General features: G+C 38.2%; 1 gene segment (V, D, J or C); it reads left to right on the top strand.

Annotated features, from left to right (window-relative positions):
• Positions 1–8,487: 8,487 nt before the first annotated feature.
• LOC122116799 lies at positions 8,488–25,490 on the top strand. The segment is given in 3 exon segments: positions 8,488–8,564; positions 8,680–8,967; positions 25,444–25,490. Coding segments are annotated over 3 exon segments (390 nt in total).
• The last annotated feature ends 1,015 nt before the right edge of the window (positions 25,491–26,505 follow it).

Here is a 26,505-nt window from a genome sequence, read left to right as displayed (position 1 = left end):
ATATCAAGTCAAGCCAGTCTTTTAAAGAGCTCCAACCATAAGAATGGCTTAGCCTAGGACCAGAACAAAATAGATCCTGCTCCTACTGGGCTCATCTGCTGGCCATTTTCTTGGATGTCTGGGACTGTGGTGGGTTCCATAGAGAGTATTTGGGACAGATTTCACTCTGACCATCACCAGCCTCCCTGTGATTCACATAACCAACTATTACTTTCCACAGTTTTGTAAACTTCCCTCTCAGCACTTCAGCCTCCACCACAAACTTCACAGAGAATGAGTCAGAGATTTTACTGCTCCAGCTGTGTCCTCTCTGCTCAGTCCTGCTTTCTCCCATGGTCATTGTTTGCATCATTGACTGTGATCCTGCATAATCATGGAAGAGTATGTAGTGGCAAGGGAAGATGGAGTAGAACAAACTAACTAGAGAATATTTGAAGATAAGCTTCACCATGAACATTATTACATGACATAATTCCTTCTCTATCTATTCAGAATGTTTCTCATCTTTAAAACTGTTACATAACAAGGGAAACTGAGGCTTCAAATCCTTGTGGAGATAGGGTTAGTGCCCTGACTGTCTTTCCTCTTTTCCTAATTAAAGAGAAATTCTCACATTCTTATTTTATTTTTATTGCATTTTCTTCTTATATTCCATCATGATTGTAATATAGGGTAAAGACAAGCTGTCCTACAGTTACCCCATCTTTGCTTATTATCGCAATGGTAATAGGCAAAGAGAAGAAAGGTGAAAAAATGCACCGGCGGGTGTTCCTACTCATTTAGAAACTAAAATGAAGCTAACCTTTGTATCTAGTAGCTTATTTCTAAATTATTTGGTTTGAGACCTATATGTCTTCTGTGTCCATTCACTCTATATCTTTGCAACTATTAACAGGTGGTCTAAGACCTTTACATCCTTTTCTACTTGTAGAAAATGTAATAAGCTAATTAATAATATTTAATGTATATTTTTTCTGACACTAGCTTTTCTTCATTATCTATACCACTAAATTTTAATATAAAAAGATTTTCTGTAATTTTAAATAATTTGGACGTCCACACTTTTTATACATAGGTAATCTTCAACTTACAATGGTTTTCATTCCAATGGATCAATAATTGTAATTCTTTTTTTCTTTCCACTGTCTCCAAAGCAGTGTGTGCTCAGTAGCAATCTAGATTCATATTTTCAATGCTTATGTTTACATGGTTGATTGATACATAGTACTAATACTCTTCATTGATAGCAATCAGGGGTACTATGCCACAGTTTCCAGTAAAATATACAATGATTATAAAAATAGGCTTTATGTTAGATGTATTTGTCCAACAGCAGAATAATGGAAGTGTTCAGAGAGGCATGTAAGGTAGCTTGGTTACCTAAAGTGGTTCTGCAGGATATTTGTAATAGATGCATTTTTTTTGTCATTTGTGGGGCTTGAACTCAGCCCGGGTGCTCTCCCTCAGCTGTTCAGCTCAAGGCTACCTCTTTACCACTTGAGCCACTGTGCCACTTTGTTTTTCTGAGTTGTTTATTGGAGATAAGAGTCTCACAGACTTTCCTGCCTGGGTTGGCTTTGAACTGTGATCCTCAGATCTGAACCTCCCGAATAACCAACATTACAGGGCATTCAGGTCATTGTAATACAAGCCACTGGCACCCAGCTTGTATTATATGCATTTTTGAAAAATAATATATCCAAACTACAATGGATTTATCTGGGTGTAATAATAGTGTTTAGCTTAATTTTAACTCTGATTGAATTCTTTACAACCTTGTAATCAACATTCTATAACATCTTAAAAGACTCTATATATGTTTCTGTATATGTATTTTGCATGTGTATGAAAATAGGTGAAGAATTCCTCCCTAAGTTGATGATCACCGAAAGTGGGCATTATTCCCAATGTTGGCTATTCTTTTTGAATTCATGGCATTTTATTTTTATGAGTTCATCTATTTTCTGATCTCTCAGAATTATTGGAAAAGTTGCTTATGTCAAATCTTTAATACATTGGGAACTGATTTCCTCCTCACATTGGCAAATTGTGTCTTTCCATTATGTTTTTCTTCATTTTTTTACAATGTTTATAAGTACTACTTATCTTTTAAAAATTTTTATTTTATTGTGATATTAAGGTGAATTACAGTGGGATTATAATTATATGAGTCAGATGAGTACAGAGATAATTGATGATGAGATATTTTTGTACTATCTTGTCTGTTCCCTCACACTCTCCCAGTCCTGTCCTCTTGTCTCCACCTATGAAATATATAAAGATGTAAAGTTCACTTCCATCCATGTCCAGTGAGTTCCACTGCTGCCCCTGTTCACCATTTTTACTTCGAATTCAATACAATTCTGTATTCCCTCAACCCACCTGAGTATGTACACTTGAATTCACCATATGTAAAGAAAACAGAATCACAGAATCATCAAAAATTAAAAGAAGAAAGACAGATCTTTTGTTCTGTATCATTGAGTTCATTTAGATATATATGTATATATATATATAATTTTATGTAAATATGAAGAGGCATGTAGACATTCAACCTAACTGTTTCTCTCTTAATAGTATTCCCTTATGGTCTAATTTTGTGTAGATATTTAGAATCCTGTATGATTTATCATATCCCAATGCTGTCTTTTCATAAACCATCTATACCTAGATTTCTCTTGGGCTCTGACTTAGACCAAACCAAGCTGTCCTCATTTAGACCATTCCTTCCAGCAAGTGGCAGGATTTACACACCAGTATCTAATGAAGATCATTAGGGGCAGGTCTGGCAACCTTGTAACAGTAGGCTCTTGATATATCTAACCAGTGATTTCTCCAGGCCCTTCATCTGCAGACCTCTGGAACACTAGAGTCAGACTGTGGAAGTTTAAGATAGTAGAAATTTATTCTCTTCATAGGTTAAAAAAAAAAAAAGCTCTCACAGGCCTCTGGATCAACAGACAACTTCTCTGACCTTATCTAGCTTTGAGATTGCTAATATTCCCAGACAGAAAGGAAGAATCTGTATATCATCCTATTTATTTGCAAGAGTAAGAACATAATGAAGACCCAGAGAAGATATCGTAACACTGGAAGACCAATGAGAAAGAAACAACATGATATATAAAGCAATTGTGTCAATGTCCTTTCTCTTACTCACTGATTTGGTTCTGACCACCTTCCATGTGAGACTACATGCTTCTTCATTATTAGTGTTCCACGTGAGGAAGCAGATTTTGAATGAATAAATCGCCTTGCTTTTTTGAATTATTGTATGTCATCGTAAGATTATGAAACATAGCATGTACATTGATAACATGTGGTTGTAAGTCCAAGATTAAAAAGTTTAGTTGGAGATAGTGGCATAACACAAATCCTGAGGTAATTTTGGTCTTTTCTGGTAGCAACAAGCTTTTGTTTCAGCCCCCTAGCCATCAAACCACAGGAAATGGCTTACTTAGGCCATTGTTAAAATTGCTTCCTTGCTTTAAGTGTTTTTCTAATTTATGTAGTAAAGCCAAATGAGGGAAAGTTTGCCTCAGCCTTAAACCTGATCTTAAGGAGATTCCACATTTGTGAGGAATGGGGGGTGGTTGAGAGGCTTGAACTCTGGACCTAGGCGCTCTCCCTGACTTCCTCAGCTCAAGGCTAGTGCTCTAGTACCTGAGCAACAGTGCTACTTCCATTTTTCTAGTGGTTAATTGGAGATAGGATTTCAATAGACTTTCTGCCCCAGACTAGCTATGAACCAGTAGCCTCAGATCTCACGCCCTTGAGTAGCTAGGATGACAGATGTAGGCCACCGGGGCCTAGTGAAAATCCACATTTTATTTTATGTTTATATGTATGTGTTGGAATAGACTGAGACATAAAAACAATCTATATCTCTCTTGCTATGGCAGGGAGAATGTTCCAATGCATAAAGTTATTAAACCAGTTTAAAATGTCCAGAAACTCTATTCTCTCCATATCTTCACTTCCTCCATATACCTATATAAAACACTCATTTTGCCTTTATCTTATCTCTTTCTAGAGTCATTACAGAGAATTGAGATTAGCACATAGAGGAAAAGCAGGTCCTCATCCCTGCAAGCACCAGTAGATCTACACATAGGACAGCAGACTGATTGTGACTTGTCCTGTTTGAATGAATCATATTCTCTAGTCTAAAACTAAGACACATGGGCACCATGGAACTATAATGATTTCCTGAGATGAGCCAGCCTTGCAGGAATATCCATCTTTGCCCAGCCCTGCTGATTTGCATTTGCCTAATTCAAATGTTACTGCCACAATGATTTCATAATAAGCTGTTCACACCTGCACAGCAGTCAGTCACAGTCAGCACACAGCATGAACATGAGGACCCCTGCTCAGCTCCTGGGGCTCCTGCTGCTCTGCCTCCCAGGCAAGGAAGGATAATACTTCTCTCACCCTGTGTGGTCAGTGATGCCTGTGGCTTCAGGGAAGTCCTGTAATAACATGACTAATAATGTGGATATTTGCTTTTATGTTTCCAATGCTAGGTGCCAGATGTGACATCCAGATGACCCAGTCTCTATCTTCCCTGTCTGCATCTCCAGGAGACAGAGTTACCATCTCTTGCAAAGCCAGTCAGGGTATTATCAATTATTTCGCCTGGTATCAACAGAAACCAGGGAATGCTCCAAAGCTTCTGATTTCTTATGCAACTAGTTTGGCCTCTGTGGGGTTCCATCAGTGGCAGTGGATCTGGGACAGACTATTCTCTCACAATCAGCAGCCTTCAGCCTGAAGATTTTGGCACTTATTACTGTCAACAGCATATTAATTACCCTCCCTCAGTGATACAAGCCATGATAAAAACCTCCCAGGAAAGCAGAAGTGAGATACTGGCCTGACCCAGCTGCTTCTCTTTGTACCTCTACCTGTTGACAGTGCTTCTCAGATGCAGCCAGACTCTAAAGGAATAATTCCCTCTGCAATCTAGCATTCTATTCTTCTTAGATCCAGCAAAATACCCATGGCACTGAGTCTCTGATTTAATAGTTGAAACCAATCGTTACATATGAGGAGTGCCCATAAATTATTTTGGACATTCCACTTCACTAAAATATAAAATAGATTATTTTCAATCAGTTTCTTCATAGAAACTAAAATAGCTGCTCAAATAAAAATGGTCTTTTTGAGGTTTTCTGAATTTATGTACTAAAGAATCTACAAAACAATTTATGTAGGCCACTGATCTTCTGAAAATTGATGTCTTCCTATCCTCTCCAAGCACATTTATATTAAGTGATATTTTGATTTCTTACTTTAAAAATATCCAGCATACAGGACAAAATATTTCTATAGTCTGTCCATCAACCATTATAAATGTGCTAACCCCTGCCTCATTCAAGCCAGCCTAGATTAGAAGCTCCAATTCTATTGGCAAATCCGTCCTCTTCAACTTAATTTCCATTTGTTAGAAAAGGTATCTACTATTTTGCTCAGAAGAAAAATGAGAATTCAAGAGCAAGATGAGGAAAAAATGAGATAATATCAGAAAAGTGAGCATTTAGTGTTTCAAGAACCTCATGCAAGCTCCCAAGTGTGTGCTCAGAATTATGAATGTAAAAGTTGGAATTAAGAGGCTTCACATCTTAGCCCAATTCTCAGTTCTATTTGTTTGTAATTAATAATCATCTCTTTGAAAAAAATATAAAGATGAGTTTTGACACAATAGCCTTCTATTGGCATCTTCACAGAGCCAAAGACCAGGAGAGGGAAGGAATCAGGACCAGCACAACATCAGCACTGCTGAACTTGGGGTTCAGAGTATTTCAGAAGCTGAGAAGACTAAACTGGAAACCTCCCCCCCCCACACACACACCCCTTCATGGCTCAATCTAGCAGAACCAAATGCACAGAATCTTGTGAGGAAAAATCTCATTACAACCCTCAATCACCTATAATAGGTTTTAGAATTTTTTAAGGTATAATTCATATAAATGTATGGTTTATTTTTATGCCATTATTCTATTAATCAATATGCTTTCAATGCAAATTCAGAAAGAAAAGCAGACAAGAAAGCCATTTCAAAATATACAGATTCTTCCAATAACAGGATGTGTATGTTTAATACATTGAGTGATAAAGTGGAGAATATATTTATTTTGTCAAAGCTTCCTGACTCCCATACAAGTGTTCTACCAAATGAGCCATTCCCCATCAATTCTTAATTTTTTTAAATTGGACTGGCAATGCACTTTCACATTCAGACTTTGTATTCTCATAATATGGAAAAATTAGTTTGGATCTTTTCACAAGGAGTCACTGAAACTTAAAATCCAGGATGAACTTGGGTTAGGAAGGGTTCAAAATTTCCCTTTCCTCCATGATCATAAACCAGGCAGCACTCTGAGCCCCACCAATTATAAATAGATATAAGTTGAGATCTTGATAGAACAATGACTTAAAAGAGAAATTTCTACTGCTGTCCTAATTTCTTTATGAACTTTTCAGTCAATAGATGTTTACAAATATCACTGGGATTGCAAAGAGACTCTAGAAAGCTCTTGACAATATATAAGGTTATTAAGATGTTAGAAAAGAATCAGGTCTAGAGGTAAGTTCTTCAAACACCCAGAGCCAAGGCCGGACAACCGTTAGACATACATTCACTGGATCTGAATCCCCAGGTCACATAGATTCCCCAGAATTCTCAGCCTTTCTTGAATAGAGTACCTGCATCCTCCCCAGGGAGGAGATCAGAGCACAGTACCTGGGACTGTGCCACCCCGTCCTTAGTCTTGTTTCAACCCGATTAAGAGATCTCATTTCCTAAGCTGTCAAAACTAGCAATCCCATTTAAATAATCAGAAGTTGCCATAGTGTCATCCTGAATGCCGAGCTTACTCCAACCACTGCAGTTACTTCCCAAACATATCTGTGCCTTCCTCTCACACCTAGACTAATGAAGGAATAAGAGATATTTAAATGATTTACAATGCAACTGAACCTTCACAGCAGCTATCCTTTCTCTCCTTTGCTACTTTAGGGTACTACTTCTGATCTGCAGATATAGAAATTAGAGGTAAGCCCTTCTCATCTCCGGGCAGTAACAGAAATTTGGGCACATGTGATAAGAAAGAGATATAAGAGGAATAAGGAACAGGTGCTTAATGGGATAGAGTTTGAAAGTGATTTACCTTGAATCTGAATTGGAATATTAAACTTGTACTGGAACTATGGATGTACTATAGCCCTTTTGAGAACATGAGACATTAACACAGTATGGTATTTGAGAAAATCAGGCATTCAAAATCCATAAGGAAGCTGGGCACTGGTAGTTTATGCCAGTAATCCTAGCTTCTCAGCAGTCTGGAATATGAGGATCACAATTTGAAGCCAGCTGAGACAAGAAAGTCAATGAAACCCTTATTTCCAATTAACTACCTGAAAAACAGAAGTACAGCTCTAGTTCAGAGCAGTAGAGCACTTACGCCTTGAGCAGAAAAGCTCAGGGACAATGCCCAGGCCCTGAGTTCAAACCCCACAGTGAAAAAAAAGTACATGGTCATTGTGACAAGTCAGAACTAATGAAGTAACTTTGGTCTTTTCTGGCAGCAACATGCTTTGGCTCCAGCCCTGGAACCATCAAACCGCAGGACATGGCATACTTGAGCCAGTACTATACGTGCTTTCAATAATTTTTCTATCTTATGAAATAAAGTAACATAAACAAGGAAAAACTTGACTCAGTCTCACATCTACTGAAGGAGAAGCCATTAGTTTTTTGATTGTAGGGCTACAACTCTAGATCTTGGTGATGTCCTTCAGCAATTCAGCTCAAGGCTACCGCTGTATCACATGAGCCATAGCAACAGTTCTGGGGTTTTTGTTTTTTTTTTTTGGTGGTTTATTGGAGATGATTCTCCCAGACGTTCTTGTCTGGGCTTTCTTTGAACTATGATCCTCAGATCTCAGGCTCCTGAGCAGCTAGGATTACAGGTGTTAGCCTGTATTCATATTTTATCTTGTGTGTATATGTGCATTTTGGAATAGACTGAAACATGAGTTCCTGGAAAACATAGCAGATTATGTTTTCTGCCCTGGCAGTGACATGATGCAATGTCTAGAGAAATTAGAATAGTTTAAATGACAAACTCTATTTTGTCTTATGTTCACAGGTATTTTGATATCCTGAGCTTGAAACACTCATTTTTCTCCTTAATCCTCTTTCATGTCCTTACATAGAAATGAGATTAAGACACACAAGTAAATCAGGACCTCACCCTGAAGGCACCAATAGATATATTCATAGGACAGAGGATTGATCATGACTTGTGATGTGTAGGCAAATCACATTCTCTGTTCTAAACAAAGATACTTGGCCACCATAGACTTGTGATGATTTCCTGAGATGAGCTAGTCTTGCAGCTGTTTCCATCTTTTTGCGTATGCCAAGGTCACAGCCCACTGTCACAATGACTTCATATAGGCTGTTCACACCCTGTTGAGCAGTCAGTCCCAGTCAGCACACAGCATGGACATGAGGACCACTGCTCAGCTCCTGGGGCTCCTGCTGCTCTGCCTTCCAGGTAAGGAAGGATAGCATTTCTCTATCCATTATGGCATGTGCTGACTGGACTTCAGGGAAATCTGTAATAATATGACTAATAATGTAGATATTTGCTTCTATATTTCCAATGCTAGGTGCCAGATGTGACATCCAGATCACCCAGTCTCCATCCTCCCTGTCTGCATCTCCAGGAGACACTGTCACCATCTCCTGCAAAGCCAGTCAGGGTATTAGCAATAATTTAAACTGGTATCAGCAGAAACCAGAAAAAGCCCCAAAGCCTCTGATCATTTACACCTCAAAGTTGGCCTCTGGGGTCCCATCCAGATTCAGTAGCAGTGGATCTGGGACAGATTATTCTCTCACCATCAGCAGCCTTCAACCTGAAGATTTTGCCACTTATTACTGTGAGCAGTACGATAGTAGACCACCCACAGTGATACAATCCATAACATAAACCTCCCAGGGAAGCAGAAGTGAGAGTCTGGGCTGCCCCAGCTGCACTTTCTGGTGCCTCTACCTATTGACAGTGCTTCTCACATGCAGCCTAGCTCTGACAACTATTGCAAGCTTTTCATTCAACTTTCTGCAAAGGCTCCTCTCTATCTCTGTCTCATTTCTCCTCCTCTGTCCCTTGAAGCACAGACATGGCCATGTCTCTTCTCCGATAAGGGCATCCTTTGTGATTCACATAGTAAAACACAACCCAGCTAAAATTCTCCAAGCAGGACTTGTTTTAATACAGGAAATGAGTCTAATCGTTAGCTTCTGTACTCCTAGGTAAATAGAGAAGTTGGAACTAGGAGTGAGGAATGTCCAGTTCTGTGAAGCTCTTCTAGGGTTTTGGGTACATAAGTCTGTGATTCAACAGACTGTGGAAAAATCCAGTGTGAGCTGCTGATGCTCTCACCTGACCCAGCAACCACTCTGGGGTATTCTCCACGCCTCAACTCTGTGAAGATGTCAGCCTGTTTATGTCAAGAAATGTACAAAAACCTAATGTTGCAACTCTGCAACAAAACCAGAGAAGGAAGAGATTTTCACTTCTACAACAAAGGTAATGATCATGATGATGGTTTGAGATAGCTCACAGCCCAGGATCTTCAAGATTTCCAAAATTTTCAGAAATATTCCCCCTAGGTGATGGCATTAGAATTCACTTAAGTTTGAATCTAAGTTTTGTCTACCAATCTGAAATCATAAAAATAAAAAATAAAACTTCGTTAAGTCTTGGAAGAAAGTATAAAAGCTGAAAATTGTATGAAACATAAAAAGTTGTTCAAGATATTACAAAGGACCAAACAATTGAAAGAACTTCCTTAATAAAACAAGTGAGATGTAAAACAATACAAATATAAAAATAGAAAAATAAGTTACTTGCTTTAAGATTTGATTTCCTGCTATGCACAGGTGACTCATACTTGCAATGCTAGCTAATCAGGCGGTTGAGATCTGAGGATCAAGGTTTAAAGCCACCCTGAGCAGGAAAAGCTTTGAGACTCTTATCTATAACTAACTACCAAAAATCCAAAAGTTGAGCTGAGGTCAAAGGCACAGAGTGCTAGCTTTGAGCAAAAATGAAGATCAGAGACACCATCCAGGGTATATGTGAAGATAGATAAATAAGATATAGATATATGTATATATGTTTATGAATACATAGATATCTGTATATACACATTTATGTATATATGCATTTATATTGTAAGTACATATACATGTATATGAATACACATATATCTGCATATATATTTATTCATATATGTATATATTTCCTTAATGATATGCAGAAACTTTTTAATTTGATGTGTTCCCCATTGTCATTTCTTGCCCATATGCAACAGGATTCCAGTTTATAATTACCTATGACCTTATCTTAAAGTATATTTCCTTGTTTTCCTAGGGTTGTTTTAAACTTTCATGTCTCACACTAATATCTGATATATTTGGCATTTTATTGTGAAATTGTGAGATCAAGGAAATAGACTCTATATTCAATATGTATATACCAGTTTTCACATACACAATTTTTGAAGACACATTCTTTTTATTTTAATAGTGAAAATACCATATGCAGGGGTTATTATTACATGGACAGGATAATGCATATATTTCTTATCAAGAATTGTTCCCTCCTCCTTTGTTTCCCTTTCCCAGTCCTCTCCTTCTGTCCCACTGCCCCCCCGCAAAACAACCCCCTCTACCAAAGTTGTAAAGTTCATTTTTCAACATAACAACTTGTACATATTGTTGCAATGGGTCCACATCTATCCCTATTTAAATTATTGGTTTTTTCGCTTCCCCTCCACAAATTATACCAACATCAAATACAGTGAAAGCAGGGGTTATACAGTGGAGGAGGAACATTCAATGCAAAAAAGAAAGCATCTTATAAATAAGTTAGAAACAATCACATGAAAGAAAACACATTTAAATACTGATCTTGGGGATCATTTCACCTAACATCAACTTATCTGACCTTACCTGCTTGTCTCAGACATATACTAGTTATTGCAAATAAGGGAAACCATGGGACCTATGCTTCTTTGGGCCTGACTTACTTCACTTAATTATTTTTTTCCAAGTCTTTCCATTTCTTAACAAATGCGGCAATGGCATTCTTCCTCATGGAGGCATAGAATTGCATTGTGTATATATACCACATTTTCTCGATCCATTCTTCTTCTGAGGGGCATGTGGGTTGGTTCCATATCTTAGCTATGGTAAATGATGCTGCAATACAAAGTTGTGCTGGTAGCTTTCATATGGTCTTGTTTGTGATTATTTGGGTAAATGCCCAAAAGTGAGATTACTGGGTCATAGGGGAGCTCTATGTGGAATCTTTTGAGGAATCTCCATAGTACTTTCCAATGTGGTTGAACAAGTTTACACTCCCACCAACATTGCAGTAGGGTTCCCTTCTGGACACATCCCCTCCAGCATCTGTTGTTATTAGAGTTCTTGATTATAGCCATTCTAACTGGGTTGAGGTGGTATCTCAATGTTGTTTTGATTTTCATTTCTTTTATGGCTGGAGAGGTTGAGCATTTCTTCATGTGTCTATTGGCCATCCTTCTTTCCTCTTCAGAGAAGTTTCTGTGTAAGTCTTTAGCCCACTTATTTATTGGGCAGTTGTTTCTTTGAAGATTTGTTTTGGGGGGATTTAATTTTTAGAGTTGCATGTATATTTTAGATATGAGACTCTTGTCTGTTGTATAGTTAGTGAAGATCTCCAAATCTGTGGGCTTTCTTTTGATCTTGCTAGCTATGTCTGCAACTTCATGCAAGCCCATTTGTCCAACCTTTCTTAGATTGGTTGTTTTTCTGAGTCTCTATTAAGAAAATTTCGGCCTGTGCCAAGGAGACCTAGGGTTTCTCCTATTCCATCCTGTAATACTTTCAGGGTGTCTGCTTTGACTCTGAGGTCTTTGATCCATTTGGAGTTGGTTCTGTTGCAGCGTGATATATAAGGATCTACGTTTAGTTGTCTACAAATAGTTAAACAATTTTGCCAGCAGCATTTACTGAAGAGGCTGAAGACACATTCTTTTGATACTGGTAAATATCTGATGGCTACAGCTATGTAGATTTATTTTGGGTCTTGTCATTTGTTCCATTATTCTCCAACTACCCAAAGCTTGCTGAGGGTGAAAATTTGCACAACTAATCCAAGTAAAATGACTATCCAAGTAGCCTTTCATGAGCTGGATGTCTGGAGGAGCTTTTTTCTCAAGGGAAGATTATACACATAGGTTTACTCTTTCATGATTTTGCAACCTGTCTATAGGTTTAGAGACAACACCTGAGATGTTCTCAGTGTATATTTGCTATGGGTGTGACACAAGATTTCACATTAATGGTGCTAATCTCTCAAATTGTTCTGAAATTACCCACTTTATCTCTATCTATCAAAGTATTTGGGCTTGTAGCTATGAGCCACTACACCCAATATTTTTATAGACCCAATATTTTTAAAATGCCAAATTACGAGCAATAATTCTACATAAAGTTGAGTTTGATCTCCATTGTTTCCCTTCTTCTTAACATAAACCTTTAATGATCTGCCTCTAGGAGTTTTCCAGAAAAGTATTTTCACCTTCAGTTTGACCACAGGAATCAGAAGCTAAGCAGTTACTCTTCCCAAAGGACTATTTTCTAAAAGTCTATTAAATATTACTTCCTCCTCCTATTCTGATTTTATTCTATGTATTCTGTCTGTTTGGTATGTCAGTCAAATGAGTTAATGTGAGTGGTTTAAACAAAAACTGCACCAGGGGAAATCACAAAATTGGCTTTGAAACATGTAGTTTTTGCTTGCTGAGTCCCATGGTGTTGATCCTAAGGACACAATGTCCAAGTTCAAATACAAGTTAATGCAATTGTTGCATTTGTTGCATTCCATAGGAATCAGATGGTGACGATACCTTTCAAGGCAAAGAGGTAGTGTTAAAAATAAAGGTGGACCAGCTGATTGATTCCCTCTCTTAGCACAAGTAGTCAGTGAGTAGTTTGACAGCATGAGGCTGGCATGTAAATTCTGAGCCAGAACCATCACTCTACCATTGTACCTTTTAGTGTCACTCAGAACCCCTACCACTTTGCCAAACATCACATATTTGACATCTCATAGGGAACACACATCTTAGGTAACCAATAACCTTGTGGCCATTAAATTCTCAGAATTAATGATGTCCTTATTCTTATTTTCATGAAGTGCTAAAAAAATGTCTGAGAGGAGGAACTAATTGTATTTGCTACTGAATCTGGCCTTAACCAGATGGAATAGGTCCAGCTTTGTGAATATTGAAGGAAATATCCACAGTTCAGACACGAGGACTAAACACTGACAATCCTAAAGATTGTTATGTCACAATTCCACCACCAGAGGACAAGCCAAATTCAAACTCAACGAAGACCCAGAGTTCAGATCTTGAAAGACATTTACATCATCATATTTCTGGGCATGCAGCCACGTGGGAGGTCACATAAAGTACCTGAATTCCCATTCAACAAAAATTCCCATTCGCTCTATCTGGCAGGTGTTTACAAAGGTGGCTATGATTTATTGGTCAGGTCCAGGCTGGCCTTAGCAGATGGAGTAACTATGCATGTGATGGTCAGCAGCAGAGAGAGAACACCTGCAGATGTTATCTTGGCTTCTGTTAGATAAGTACTTACTGGGCTAGGTAGTGTTGCAGTATACTTCCCTCCTGTTTTAGGGTAATAGCATGAGTTCCCAAAATAACAAAGATTAATAACTTTGGAGGAGCAAATTAAATGTTTTGGCCCTGAGCCAGCAGATAATGAAAGAAAGCAAGGAAGGAAGAAAGGAAGGAAGGAAGGAAGAAAGAAAGAAAGAAAGAAAGAAAGAAAGAAAGAAAGAAAGAAAGAAAGAAAGAAAGAAAGAAAGAAAGAAAGAAAGAAAGAAAGAAAGAAAGAAAGAGAAAGAAAGGAAACAAAGAAGAAAGAAAGAAAGACACTGAGAACAGGAGTGATGCTACCTCTTTGTCAATAGGAACCTGAGCCTGACAAGCTGGCTGCACAGCTGTCATGGTGCACATGTGCCTACTCACTAGGCACTACTCACACTGCCATGATTCTTGAGGTGCTTGTTGCTGAATATTTTCTACTTCATTTGGCATATTTATAAGCACACCCTACAACGATGCTTCTTTTTCCAGGATTTTTTAAATGGAGTAAGATCTCCAGTTCACCCAGATGTGTGAGAACAAACGCTGCCCTCTGAGGTGTGATAAACCATGTTTGCCCAGTCAGCATGAATTTTCAGTAGGAGCGATAATAATTAAAGTGTCTTATAAGTGTATGTGGAAGGAATTGGAGATGGAAAGATTTTTAAATTTTAGTGCTATCCCAGAACCTGTTTTTCAGAATCCTCAGCAATGAGCAATATATGCAATAGACTTAAAATTCACACACTTGATCAACAGGTCCTTATGTTTCTGAGGAGAAACACGCTGGCTGAAAGGAGTCTCAGGATGAGGGATATTTGCTGAATTTCCTTGAGATTAGTGAGAACAGCAGGAAATCACCCAGCCCCACAGAGCAAGCAAAACTAAGCTCCTTACTGCTGGGTTCAATTCCAGTGATAGTGAACATTTTTCTTCACTGAATCCAAGGCCACCACATGGCAGGGCGTTTGTTACCTCAGGTTCTCAGCTCCATCATTCTGGAGAGTGACTGCTTCTCAGAGCAAGAAATTCAGCCCTGGACAGAGTCTGCTGAAGATCCAAATCTCTCCAGTTTCTTCCAGAGCCTGAGGGTTGGGGGTCATCCTTCACATCTCTACCCTCAGGAAAATCACATCAATATTTAGCTTTGGGGCTAAATATGCCTTGGCATATGCCTTCATCCTACTTAGATGCATTGAGATAAATCACTAAGACTCTCAGAATTCCTAGACTCTGGGGTGTGCATCATGAAGGCAAAAATGGCTGCTTTTGCTCTGAAACTGTGCTGGGGTGTCCAAGGAAATGCATAATATGATATCTGATTGGTAAATTTTTATATATGTTTTATCCAGATCCAAATTTTTCATTAGAGGCAGTTTTACTAGGTTGAGAAGAGATGAAGACTCTCTCTCTCTCTCTCTCTCTCTCTCTCTCTCTCTCTCTCTCTCTCTCTCTCTCTCTCTCTCTCTCTCTGTCTTCTTTTTCAGTGTCTCTCTTGTGCTCATACAGAGGCAACTGGATATACTAGTTATCTGTTAAGGGATGATGGATGATGTTTCCACTAATTGGAAAGGATAAAGTCAGAGGCATGTATGGTTGTGTAGCAGTGATTTTTGTTGAAGTAATCATGTCCAGCATCAACACTTACACTTCATCCTGATGAACAGTGAGAAGTAATATCAAATGGTACAATGGTAGCAAAACATGAGAGGTCTAAGTAAAGTAAAAGTACTGGGGATAGAAGATACTAGTGTTTTAATAGTGGCAAATTATGAGTCATCATCAAGAAATCAGAGTAAGCATGTATCTGCAAAAAATGGTTCTACTATATCATACTGATCATCATCAAGCTACTGTAAAATATTTTTCAATATACTCATTATGTTTCATATATTTTTACTTAAAGAAATTAAGTGGCTGGGTACCTGTGCCTCACATTTGTAATCCTAGTTGCTCAGTAACCTGAGATGCAAGGATTGAATTTGAAACCAGCCCAGGCAGTAAATCCAAGAGGTTCTTATTCATCTGTGTTCAACAGGGAAATTGGTCTGTAGTTCTCTTTTTCTGTTGAGGTTTTGCCTGGTTTGGGGATGAGATTGGGATAGCTCCCTCTGTTTCTTTTTCTTGGAAGAGTCTGAGTAGTATGAGTATCAGTTCCTCTTTAAAGGTCTTATAGAATTTCAAAGTGAATCCATCTGGTCTTGGACTTTTCCTTGTTGGAAGATATCTGATTGCTTCCTCTATCTCATTGTAAGACATTGGCATGTTTAATTGATTTATTTCTTCTTGGTTCAGTTAGGGCAATTTGTATTTGTCTAAATATTCATCCATTTCTGCTAGGTTTTCTTTCCTTAGTGAGTATAGATTCTTCAAATAATTTTTTATAATTGTGTGATTGTTTGGGTATTTGTTCTAATTTTTCCCACAGCATCCCTGATCTTATTGATTTGGGGTTCCTCTTGTCTTTTTTACTTGATCTTTACAGAAGCTGATCAATTTTATTGATTTGTTTTAAAACACCAGAATTTTTGTGTATGTTTTTCATTATAGAAATACTGTACAGAGGGTTACAATTACATGAGCAAGGTAATGAGTACATTTCCTACTGAGCATTTTTGCTTCCTCCTTTCTTTTTCGCCTACCATCCCTTCCCTCATACTTCCACTGCTACCCTCCCTCCTCTCACCAAAGTTGTACAGTTCGTTTTCAACATAGTTCCCATTCTTCACATAGGATTACCATTCCAGGTTCCACTGGAGACATTTTACTGACTCCAACTCCTGAATCTCTGGACCTCTCTCCTCAAGACATGGCATTCATCATCTGCAGAGCCAGTGAGAATGCTGATAATGAATTTTGGAGAGTTTCAGATATTGGTACCAACAGAAACCAGGACAGCCTCCAAAACTTATGAGCTGTAGAGGATCCAACAGGGAAAGTGGGATCTCAAACTGGTTCAGTGACTGGGTCTGAGACAGATTTCAACTTTACCATAAATCCAGTGGAGGCTGAAGATGCTGCAAATTGCTATGGTCAGGAGAATAACAAGTTTCCTCTCACAGTGCTCTAGTTCAAACAAAATATTCTTCAGACAGCTGCTCACTGAGGTTCACTGTCTCGGGTATTTCTCTTCCACTGAGCACTTCTACCAACACTCTGTAGATCTGTTTGTATAAACTATAAGAACTATAAGAAAGAAAATGCAAAACTGGTGTGTGTGTGTGTGTGTGTGTGTGTGTGTGTGTGTGTTTGTGTGTGCATGTGTACAACAAAATCAGATGGATCACTTGGTGTTTTCCTTCTTATATAAGAACCACTTAGGAATTTCATACTTTGTACTTTTTCTAGATGAGCAAGACCTTTGCAAAGAAAAGATTTCTGAATTTTAAGAAATACTTACTCTCAGTGCGATTGATCTTACCTGCAATCGCAATCTCATCTATTAGGAGGACCAGTGTTTCAGGACATCCCAGTAAGGGAAGTCCTGAAACAAAACATATTTCTGGAATAAAAGACATGATGGCACATGCCTGGATTCTAATATATGGGAGAAGCATAAGAGGAGTTGTGTAGCCTGAGATTGGGCGGGGAAATTGTGTGAGACCCAATAACTGAAAAAATAACATAAACACATTGGATGGAAGATGTGTCTCAAATGACAGAACATCTGTTTACAACATCAAGAGTTCAAAACATATTGCTATTAATTCAATTAATTATTTACACTAGTAGCTGGAAGCACCTTTCAAAAACAAAAACTCTGAATAGACAAAAGTCTGTCTTTCTTCCATATTGGGCTGATATTTCTATATTATTTTGAATTTTGAGTTTACATTAAAAGCCCACTGTCTTTGCTCAGAGACCAAGGAAATGTGAGACAGTATTCCTACATCATGTTATTCAGGCAATGATATGTTCATATCATTCTGGAATTTAGATTCCCTCTATCAGAATTAATATAGTCTAGAAAGAGGCCATGTCTTCTTTCTATTATAAATTCTGTATTCATGTTTACCACCTCCTCTCAGCAACTCTCAGCTTATTTTTCTATTTCATGAGTCACTCTAATATTGCAGGTAGAATATTTGCAGAGAAAATCACATGATCAAGGATAGCCTGGAAGTCCTAGTAATATCATGTCAAAAAAGAAAGAAACAAAACAGAAAGAAAGGAAGGAAAGGGGAGGAGGATTGGGTGGGAGTCGGGGGGAGGATGGGAAGGGATGGGAAGGGGAAACAAAGGAGGAGACTACAATGCTTGATAAGATATATACTCATTATCTTGCCTATGTAACTGTAACCCCTCTGTACAGTATTTTCACAATAAAAAAAGGAAGGAAATGAGCAAGGAATAAAGAGAGAAAAAGGAAAGAGAAAAGTAACAGAATAGACTCTACTAACATAACATTCTTTTCATAGATTTTATAAAACCAAGAGTACTTGAGATAATACCATACAACTACCTTAGTATTTCCATTTATTGGTAAATATTTTCCATTAAATGTATTATTAATAAATTATCTTTTATATAACTTCAATTTGAACGGATGCTTTTAAATTACCTATAAAGTTTAAACCACCTGACAAATATAGGAAAGAACTAAAGTTATTTCTTTGTCAATGGAAGGCCTCTGCACTTGAGATATGGTACAGGAAAAAGCAGTGTGGTAATGGAAGATTATTAAAAATATAAAATATTTATGAAAACCTAAAACAAACAAAGGTCACTTGTTTATTTAGTTAAACTTAAAAATTTGCAAGCCTCGCAAGGCCAAAACAAATTTGTATAGAGCAATAACTTGTTTTTTTAATTTTTACTTTTTGTTTGTTTTCTTAATCTCAAAATATATTTTCAGCTACTTACTTTTATTTCTGTTTTTATCTAGCATTAGCTAAAACAATTCAGTAATTATTGTTATTTACAAATTATCTTAGTAACCAAGAAGAAAAAGATTCTTAAAAAACAAATTCCAACCAAGTAGAACCTTAACAAAACAGATTATTAATTTAAGCAGACAAAACCAGAAAGTTACCTCACCAAAAACAAACAAAAATCATGAACTGAAAAACAAAAGCCATCATTGATAATCTCACAGTGCTTCTGGGAAAACAGTCACCTACAAATTCAGGACCACAACAAGAAATTCAATTTCCCTGGAGAGCTCCAAAATAGAATGAGCACTTCCCATTCTCATGCAAACTACAACAGAAATTTCCAAATACACCTACTTTTCTCAGCTTCTCAGAGTCTTAGAAACTAGTACCCAAAGCAGAGAAAGTGTGATATTTTTTGGTCAAGTGTTTCAAGGAGAACATCAGTTTTGTTTCAGGAAAGAGCTGACAAGTCACAAATGGCAAGGAAACAATGGAAGAACAAGACCAAATACACAAGCAGCAAACCTTACTAGAGGGACACATTGTGAATCATGGGATACAAACCATTCCATTTTCTAGTCCCTCACTAACAGCAAAAGCTGTTGGCCCTGTTTAAAAAGAATAGAAAGTCTTAGAAAAAATTATATTGAATGAAGTAAGCCAGTCACAAAGAAACATAAGTCCCAAGGTTTCCCTTATTTGTATTAACTTGTATAAGACGTAGACAAGCAGAAAAGGTCAGATAAGTTGATGTTAGGTAAAATGAACCCCAGGATAAGTATTCAAATGATTTTTTCTTTCTTGTGATTGATTCTAACATATTTATAAGATGATTTCTTTTCTTTGTATGTCCCTCCCACATGGTTTAACCTCTATATTCACAGTATTTGATGTTGGTATAATTTGTGGAGGGGAAGGAAAAAAACAAATCATTTAAATAGGGATACAGGTGGACCCATTGCAGTAATGAGATGTACAAGTCATTATGTGGACAAACGAACTTTACAACTTTGGCCTACAAGTGGGAGGGCGGGGGGAGGATGCGACGGGATGGGAAGGGGAAACAAGGAGGAGGCAACAATGCCTGAAAAGAAATGTACTCATTACTTGCCCATGTCAAGGTAACCCCTCTGTATGGTATTTTCACAATAAAAAAAGAAAGACAGTAGAGGGGGAAGTAGGGGAGGTGAGAGAGGGAAGTGATAGTAAGAGAAAAAAAAACAAAGGAAGGGGTAACATTCTTCAAAAATATGTACTCATTACCTTACTCATATACAGCATCTTTACAGTAAAATAAAATTAAAAAAAAAAAAAAAGGAAAAATCCTAGCAGAAAATTAGGCTTGAAAATAGCAGAGAGGATCTTTGTTCTCACATTTCATGCAGATCTGGTGATACATGAGCAAAAATCCTGAGTGTGTGACATCCAAACAATGAGCTTCCATAATATCCCTATATTATCAACTGAGTTCTGAATTGTGTCTGATGCTTTTTTGTATTAAGAAGTATACAATGATAGATGGATAGAGATGGATAGATAGATAGATAGACAGACAGACAGACAGACAGACAGACAGACAGACAGACAGACAGACAGACAGACAGATAGATAGATAGATAGATAGATAGATAGATAGATAGATAGATAGATAGATAGATGAGAGAGGAGGGGAAAAAACTGAATTGACTTCAACATCTGCCCATACCTGTATCAGAAATATTAAAGTTAAAATCACTACGTACCAAACACTCAATCTGTTTTTGTACAGGATAGCTGAATAATGATAAGCACTTAGGTTCCCATATAAACAAGATAAGCCAACACATAAGCCAGCAGTTTTCTACTAACATCAGTCTCTCTACATGCACACAACTCAGTCATACTTTGTGTACACAGTCAGAGTTTCCAAGGGGTTCTAGACTCTGTCTGCACAATTTAGGATGTTTAGGAAGCAATGTGAAGGGAGGAAGGGGAAATGGACAGTAAAGACCATACAACAAGCTAAACACTTCCTGTTGCTGAAGATGACTGAACCTCAACCACCCATGGAAGTGTGGATAACACCTTCAGGTTATTCTCTGTGAGATGAGGAGATGAGGTATGCATGCAACTTTCCTTTCATCAGCACTGAAGAAATTCTGAGGGTGCTCATTCCTGATATGGTGTTCATTTGGTGTATAGGCAGAGGTCTCCTCTCTTGCTTCAAGATGACAGTGAGACACAAAACGTCTGATAGAAGTATGCACAAATATATTGAATACCGAGATACCAAAATTGCCTGATAATCTTGGTAAAAACAGTATAGAACTTTACATTCTCCCTGCAACAAGATTCTGGCTGGATTCTTTATAGCCAGATCCCATCAAAACACAAGATACACAAACTCCCACCTATAGATACCTATAGCAAAGCTGGGACCTGGGTCATCTCTTTACTACTATACATGGGAACAAACAAATAAACACCAACTGGAAACTGGAGACTTGAATTATGTGCAGACTGTGGCAGTGATAGGATGTTGCCCAATTGCCAAATTGATTGACAACATGCAGAATTTTTATTTTTGGTGCTATAGAGAATGAAACTCAAAAGTTGCTGTCTGCTACACAGTTACTCTGTCACATGAATCATTTCTCATCTGCTTCTGTTTTTCAGGCAGGATAGCCTGTTTTTACTTTAGTTGGTCTGGCAATGCACTTTCAACCTCTGAATTTGTGTTCATCATAATATGGAAGAATGAGTTTGGCTTTATTTTTTACAAATATTCACTGAATCTTAAATTCAAGGATTACTTTGGTTTGGGAAGGGGTACAAGATGTCCCCTTCCTCCTTGACCACTAGCCAGACACCACACTGAAGCCCAGAAATTATAAATCGATTTAAGTTGAAATCCAGATAGAAATGAGACACCTGTAACTATCATTTGTTTATGAATTATACAGACCAGGAATATTTACAAACACCATTGGGATTTCACGTATTTCTCTAGAAAGGCCTTAACAATTTATTTGGCCATTAAGGTGTTATTCAGGGAAACATCAGGTTCGGAAACAAGTTCTACAAACACCAGAAGTAAGGCAAGTAAGGCTGAATAGCAGTTGAAAATACATTTAATGGTCACATAGGTTAAATATATCTCAACCCCTCTCAGATCTGACGCTTTTCTCTTCCCAGGACCACAATAAAAGCACAGTACCACTGAGGCAGTGTGGCATTGGTTTTGGTCCTGTCTTCAACTTGATTCCAAATTGCAATAAGTGAAAGTCATTAGCATTAAAGTAATAGCCCTCATTTCCCAAATTGTAAAATTTAACAGTCTCATTGAAATAAATACAAATTAGCTTTCATTGTCATCCAGAAGGCCTATCTTCTATCCCAACCACTTCAAGAATTTCACTGAGATATCTGTGCCTCCCACCATCACACCTAGATCAATTGAGAAACAAAGTGATATTTAAAATGTATCACAATGCTTTAAATCTTTAAAACATCTATCTTTTCTTCACCCTTGAAGTTGCCCAGTCCTTACCAGCTGGGTGTAAGAAGTATGGATGAGCCTCTCCATTCTCCAGATAGTATCAGAAAATTAGACACATGTAACAAGAAAGAGATACATGAGGACTAGGGAATTTGAAAGTAAGTGATTTGCCCTGAATTTGATGTGGAATGATCAGAGTGCAATGGATATATGTAGGTACTGTAGTTCTTAGATAATATGGAACTGTAAGTCCAGGTAAAACTTGTACCTGGTGACATGACAAATCAAAAAAACAGAAGAAATGCTGGACTTTTCTGGTAGCAACATACTTTTGCTTCAGCACTCTAGCCATCTAACCACAGGATATTCTTACTACAAAACTTGATATAGTTTTTTTCCTTTGCTTTGAAAATTTTCCTATGTAGAAAAAATTTTCCTTTATGCAGTAAAGTCAAGAAGGAAGAGTTGGACTCAGCCTTCATACCTGCTCTTGGGAAGAATCACATTTTACTTTGTGTATATGTATTATTTAGAAGAGCCTGAAGTATGAATTGGTTGAAAATTTAACACATTATATATCTCTTGGTATGTCAATGAGATGTTAAATGCATTGACATATTAAATGAGTTAAAAATATCAACAAATTCTATTCTTTCTATATCTTCACTTCTCTGCATGTTCTAAATATTAAGCACAAAAATATTGCTTTACTCTTCTCCCTTTCAGGTGTCATGACACAAAGATTTAAAAACTCAAGAGAAATGGTCATCACACCTGAATGCACCAAGAGCTGTATTCAAAGGATAGTAGACTCATCACAGCTTCTGCTGTATGTGTGAAACACATCTGGACAAATTAATATATGTGGGCACCGTGGAAATATGAGGATTTCCTGAGTTGAGCTGGTCCTATAGCTATGCCCAGCTTTACCCACCTTTGGTGATTTGCATATGCTCAGAGCACAGATTACTGCCCCAATGACTTCATAATAGGCTGCTCACACCCTGTGCAGCAGTCAGTCCCAGTCAGCACACAGCATGGATATGAGGACCCCTGCTCAGCTCCTGGGCCTCCTGCTGATCTGGCTCCCAGGTAAGGAAAGACAACAATCTTCTCATCCTGTGTGTTCAGTGTTGCCTGGGTCTTCACGGAAGGCCTCCTATAACAGGACTAACAGTGTGGATATTTGTGTCTCAATTTCCAGTGCCAGCTTTCAGATGTGACATCCAGATGACCCAGTCTCCATCTTTCCTGTCTGCATCTACAGGAGACAGAGTCTCCATCACTTGCCAGGCCAGTCAGGGCATTAACTATTATTTAAACTGGTATCAGCAGAAACCAGGGAATGCTCCAAAGCTTCTGATCTATCATGCAAAGAATTTAGTCTCTGGTATTCCATGAAGGTTCAGTGGGAGTCAATCTGGGACAGAGTTCACTCTCATCAGCAGCAGCCTGCAGCCTGAGGATTTTGCCACTTATTACTCTCCACAGGAAAGTAGTTACCCTCCCACAGTGATACAAGCCATAACACAAACCTCCCAGGGAAGCAGAAGTAAAAGGCTGGGCTGCCCAGCTGCTGCTCCTGGGGCCTTCATCTGCTGATAGAGCTTCTCAGATGTAGCACTTCTGTGAGCACTTTTAAAGGTTTTCATTAAAATATGAAGGCTTCTTGGAATCTTAGTCCTTTTTCTCCTCCTCTCTCCCAGATGCACAGACATGGTCATGTCTCTTCTCATATAAAGTCATCTTTTCTACTTCACAGAGTAAAACTGAAACCAGACAAGAATATCTAAGAAGGAATTGTTTTAATACAGGAAATTGGTCTAATCATTAGGTTGTTAATTTGTAGGTCATCAGAGAAGTTGCAAGGAGGAGTGTGGCATTCTCTGGTTCGGTGAAGCTGTCCTAGGGTTTTGAGCACATGTTCCTGTGATTCTCCACCCTGTGGAAAACATCAGGGTGAGCAGCTGATGCTCTCACCTGACCCAACTGCCTCTCCAGGGGAATTCTCCAGGCCTCACTTCTGATCACATATCAGCCTGCTTATGTGAAGAATTATACAGGTCACTCCAGTTCACCAAATCTAATCAAGGTATGACCTATGATGAACTCTGCAGGAAACAAGGTAAGGAACAGGGATTTGAGCTTCCACAAACAATCATAATGATCATAAGGATGTATTGAGATAACCGACTGTCAACAATGGTCACTTTTCCCCAACTGTCAGAAATAGTCCACCTAAGTGATACTTTTAAAACTCACTTAAATTTGATTGTAAATTTTTTCTACCAATATGGGATTATGAACTTTAAAAAAAAATAACAAAATCTGTTAATTCTGTTGTAGAAAACTATCAGAAGCTGGAAATTGTATGAAAAAATCACAAGTTGTTCATGATCTTACATGGCAACAAACAACTGAAATAATTTCTTGATAAAGCAAATCAGATACAAAACAATATTAGAACACAAATAAAGGAAAATACATTATTGGGTTAAGATTTCTTTTCCTTCTATGACTCAAACCTGCAATCCTAGCTACTCATGAGGCCAAGATCTGAGGATTGTAGTTCAAAGTTCGCCCTGTCTGGAAAGTCCTTGATACTCTTATCTTTAATAAATCACCAGAAACCAGAAGTGGCACAGTGGCTCCAGTGGTAGAATGTTTGCCTTGAGCTGAAAAGCTGAGGGACAGTGCCCAGGCCCAGAGTCCAAGCCCCATAACCAAAAAAAAAAAGGAAAGGAAAAAAGGAATGGAGAGAAAGTAAGAAAAGTTTCAATGCATAAGTACTTCATAACAAAAACAGTGATTTTTTTTTCCTGGATGATTGAGAGTGAATAAAAGATCTAAGTAGAAACAAGATATTTCAATATATTTATGAAATACTCTCTTACCTCTGTTGCTTCTGTGAATTATACACTTTGAAAATAGTCATAAAAGTGTCTTCTACCATCAAATCATCTTCACATACTCTGCAGGCAAATTCATGTTCTTCTTTTCTAGTCTACGAAACCTGTGGATACAAGGCCTGTGGTGATTCACTGAGTTGAGACAATCCTGAAGATGTGCCCAGCTCTGCCCAGCCCCTGCTGATTTGCATGTGCCCAGAGCACAGCCCACTGCCCTGAGCACTTCATAGTCTGCTCACACTCTGTGCAGGAGTCAGTCCCAGTCAGCATACAGCATGGACATGAAGGTCCCTGCTCAGCTTCAGGGGCTCCTGCCTAGTACAGTAGGAAGGCCTCTTGTAACATGATTATCAAGGAGGGTATTTGTTTTCTGTTTCCACTGCAGGTGCCAGATGTGACATCCCAATGACCAGTCTCTATCCTCTCTGTCTACATCTCTGAAAGGCAGAGTTTCCATGGCTGGCAGGGCCAGAGAGGGCCTTAGCATTTCTTTAGATTGGTTTCAGCAGAAATCAGGGAAAGTTCCTAAATTCCTCATGTATGTTGCAAAGTAATTACCATCCTGGTCCCTTTCTGATTCAAGGAAGGTGGATCTGGGGCAGAGTTTACTCTCACCATAAGCAGCCTGCCACCTGAAGGTTTCCCCACTTATTACTGTCAACAGAATAGTAGCTACCCACTTACAGTGATACAAGCCATAACATGAAGCTCCCAGGGAAGTAGAGGTGAGAGGCTAGGCTGTCCCAACTGCCCTTCCTGGTGCCTCCAACTGATGACACAGCTTCTCATATACAACAAGAATCTGAAGGTCAATTGAAGATTTTGGTAGAATCATCTCGGCAGAATTTCCTGTCCTCTACCTCTCTGTCTGCAGCAGTACACACTTGGCAATGCCTCTCCTGATTCAATAGAGCACACAAATAATAACAAGGGAGGAAATTTTGAGAGTCTTATTTGGAGTTCTTTTGTAAAATTGAGACATGTTAGTTAATTCAAGCAAGTAGTGTTTCTTTTTGAATAGAAGAAATTATTAGCCTATAGCCATTCCAAGAGTGGTTTATGTTATTGAGTGAAGCTAAACACAGAACTGGAGTATTCTCTGTTGTCCCTCAGACCCAGATCATCTACTTATGAAACTGGAGGCCTTCTTACCTAGGTCCTTTCCCTGTCTAGAAATGTAACTAACCATTGCTATAGGTGAAGTGGCATGAAACTCACACAAATATACTGTGAGCTGGTCAAATTGGTAATACTGGGGTTTGAAGCTCAAGGTCTTGATCCATTTAGAGTGGATTCTGGTTCAGGGTCATATATGAGGATTTAAATTCAGTTTTCATGTTTCTACACATATAGAGCCAATTCTGACAGCACCATTTGTTGAGAGACTGTCATTCTTCCATCCTTTGTTTTTGGCTACCTTACGAAAGATTAGGTGGCTATGGGTCTGTGAGTTACTTTCTGGGTCTTCAATTCTATTTCATTGTTCTACAAGCTTGTTCATGTGCCAGTG

Source organism: Dipodomys spectabilis, unplaced genomic scaffold, assembly GCF_019054845.1.
Source record: "Dipodomys spectabilis isolate Male_0828 unplaced genomic scaffold, ASM1905484v1 ptg000137l, whole genome shotgun sequence".
Lineage (NCBI taxonomy): Eukaryota > Metazoa > Chordata > Mammalia > Rodentia > Heteromyidae > Dipodomys > Dipodomys spectabilis.
This window is presented reverse-complemented; position numbering and strand designations above follow the sequence as displayed.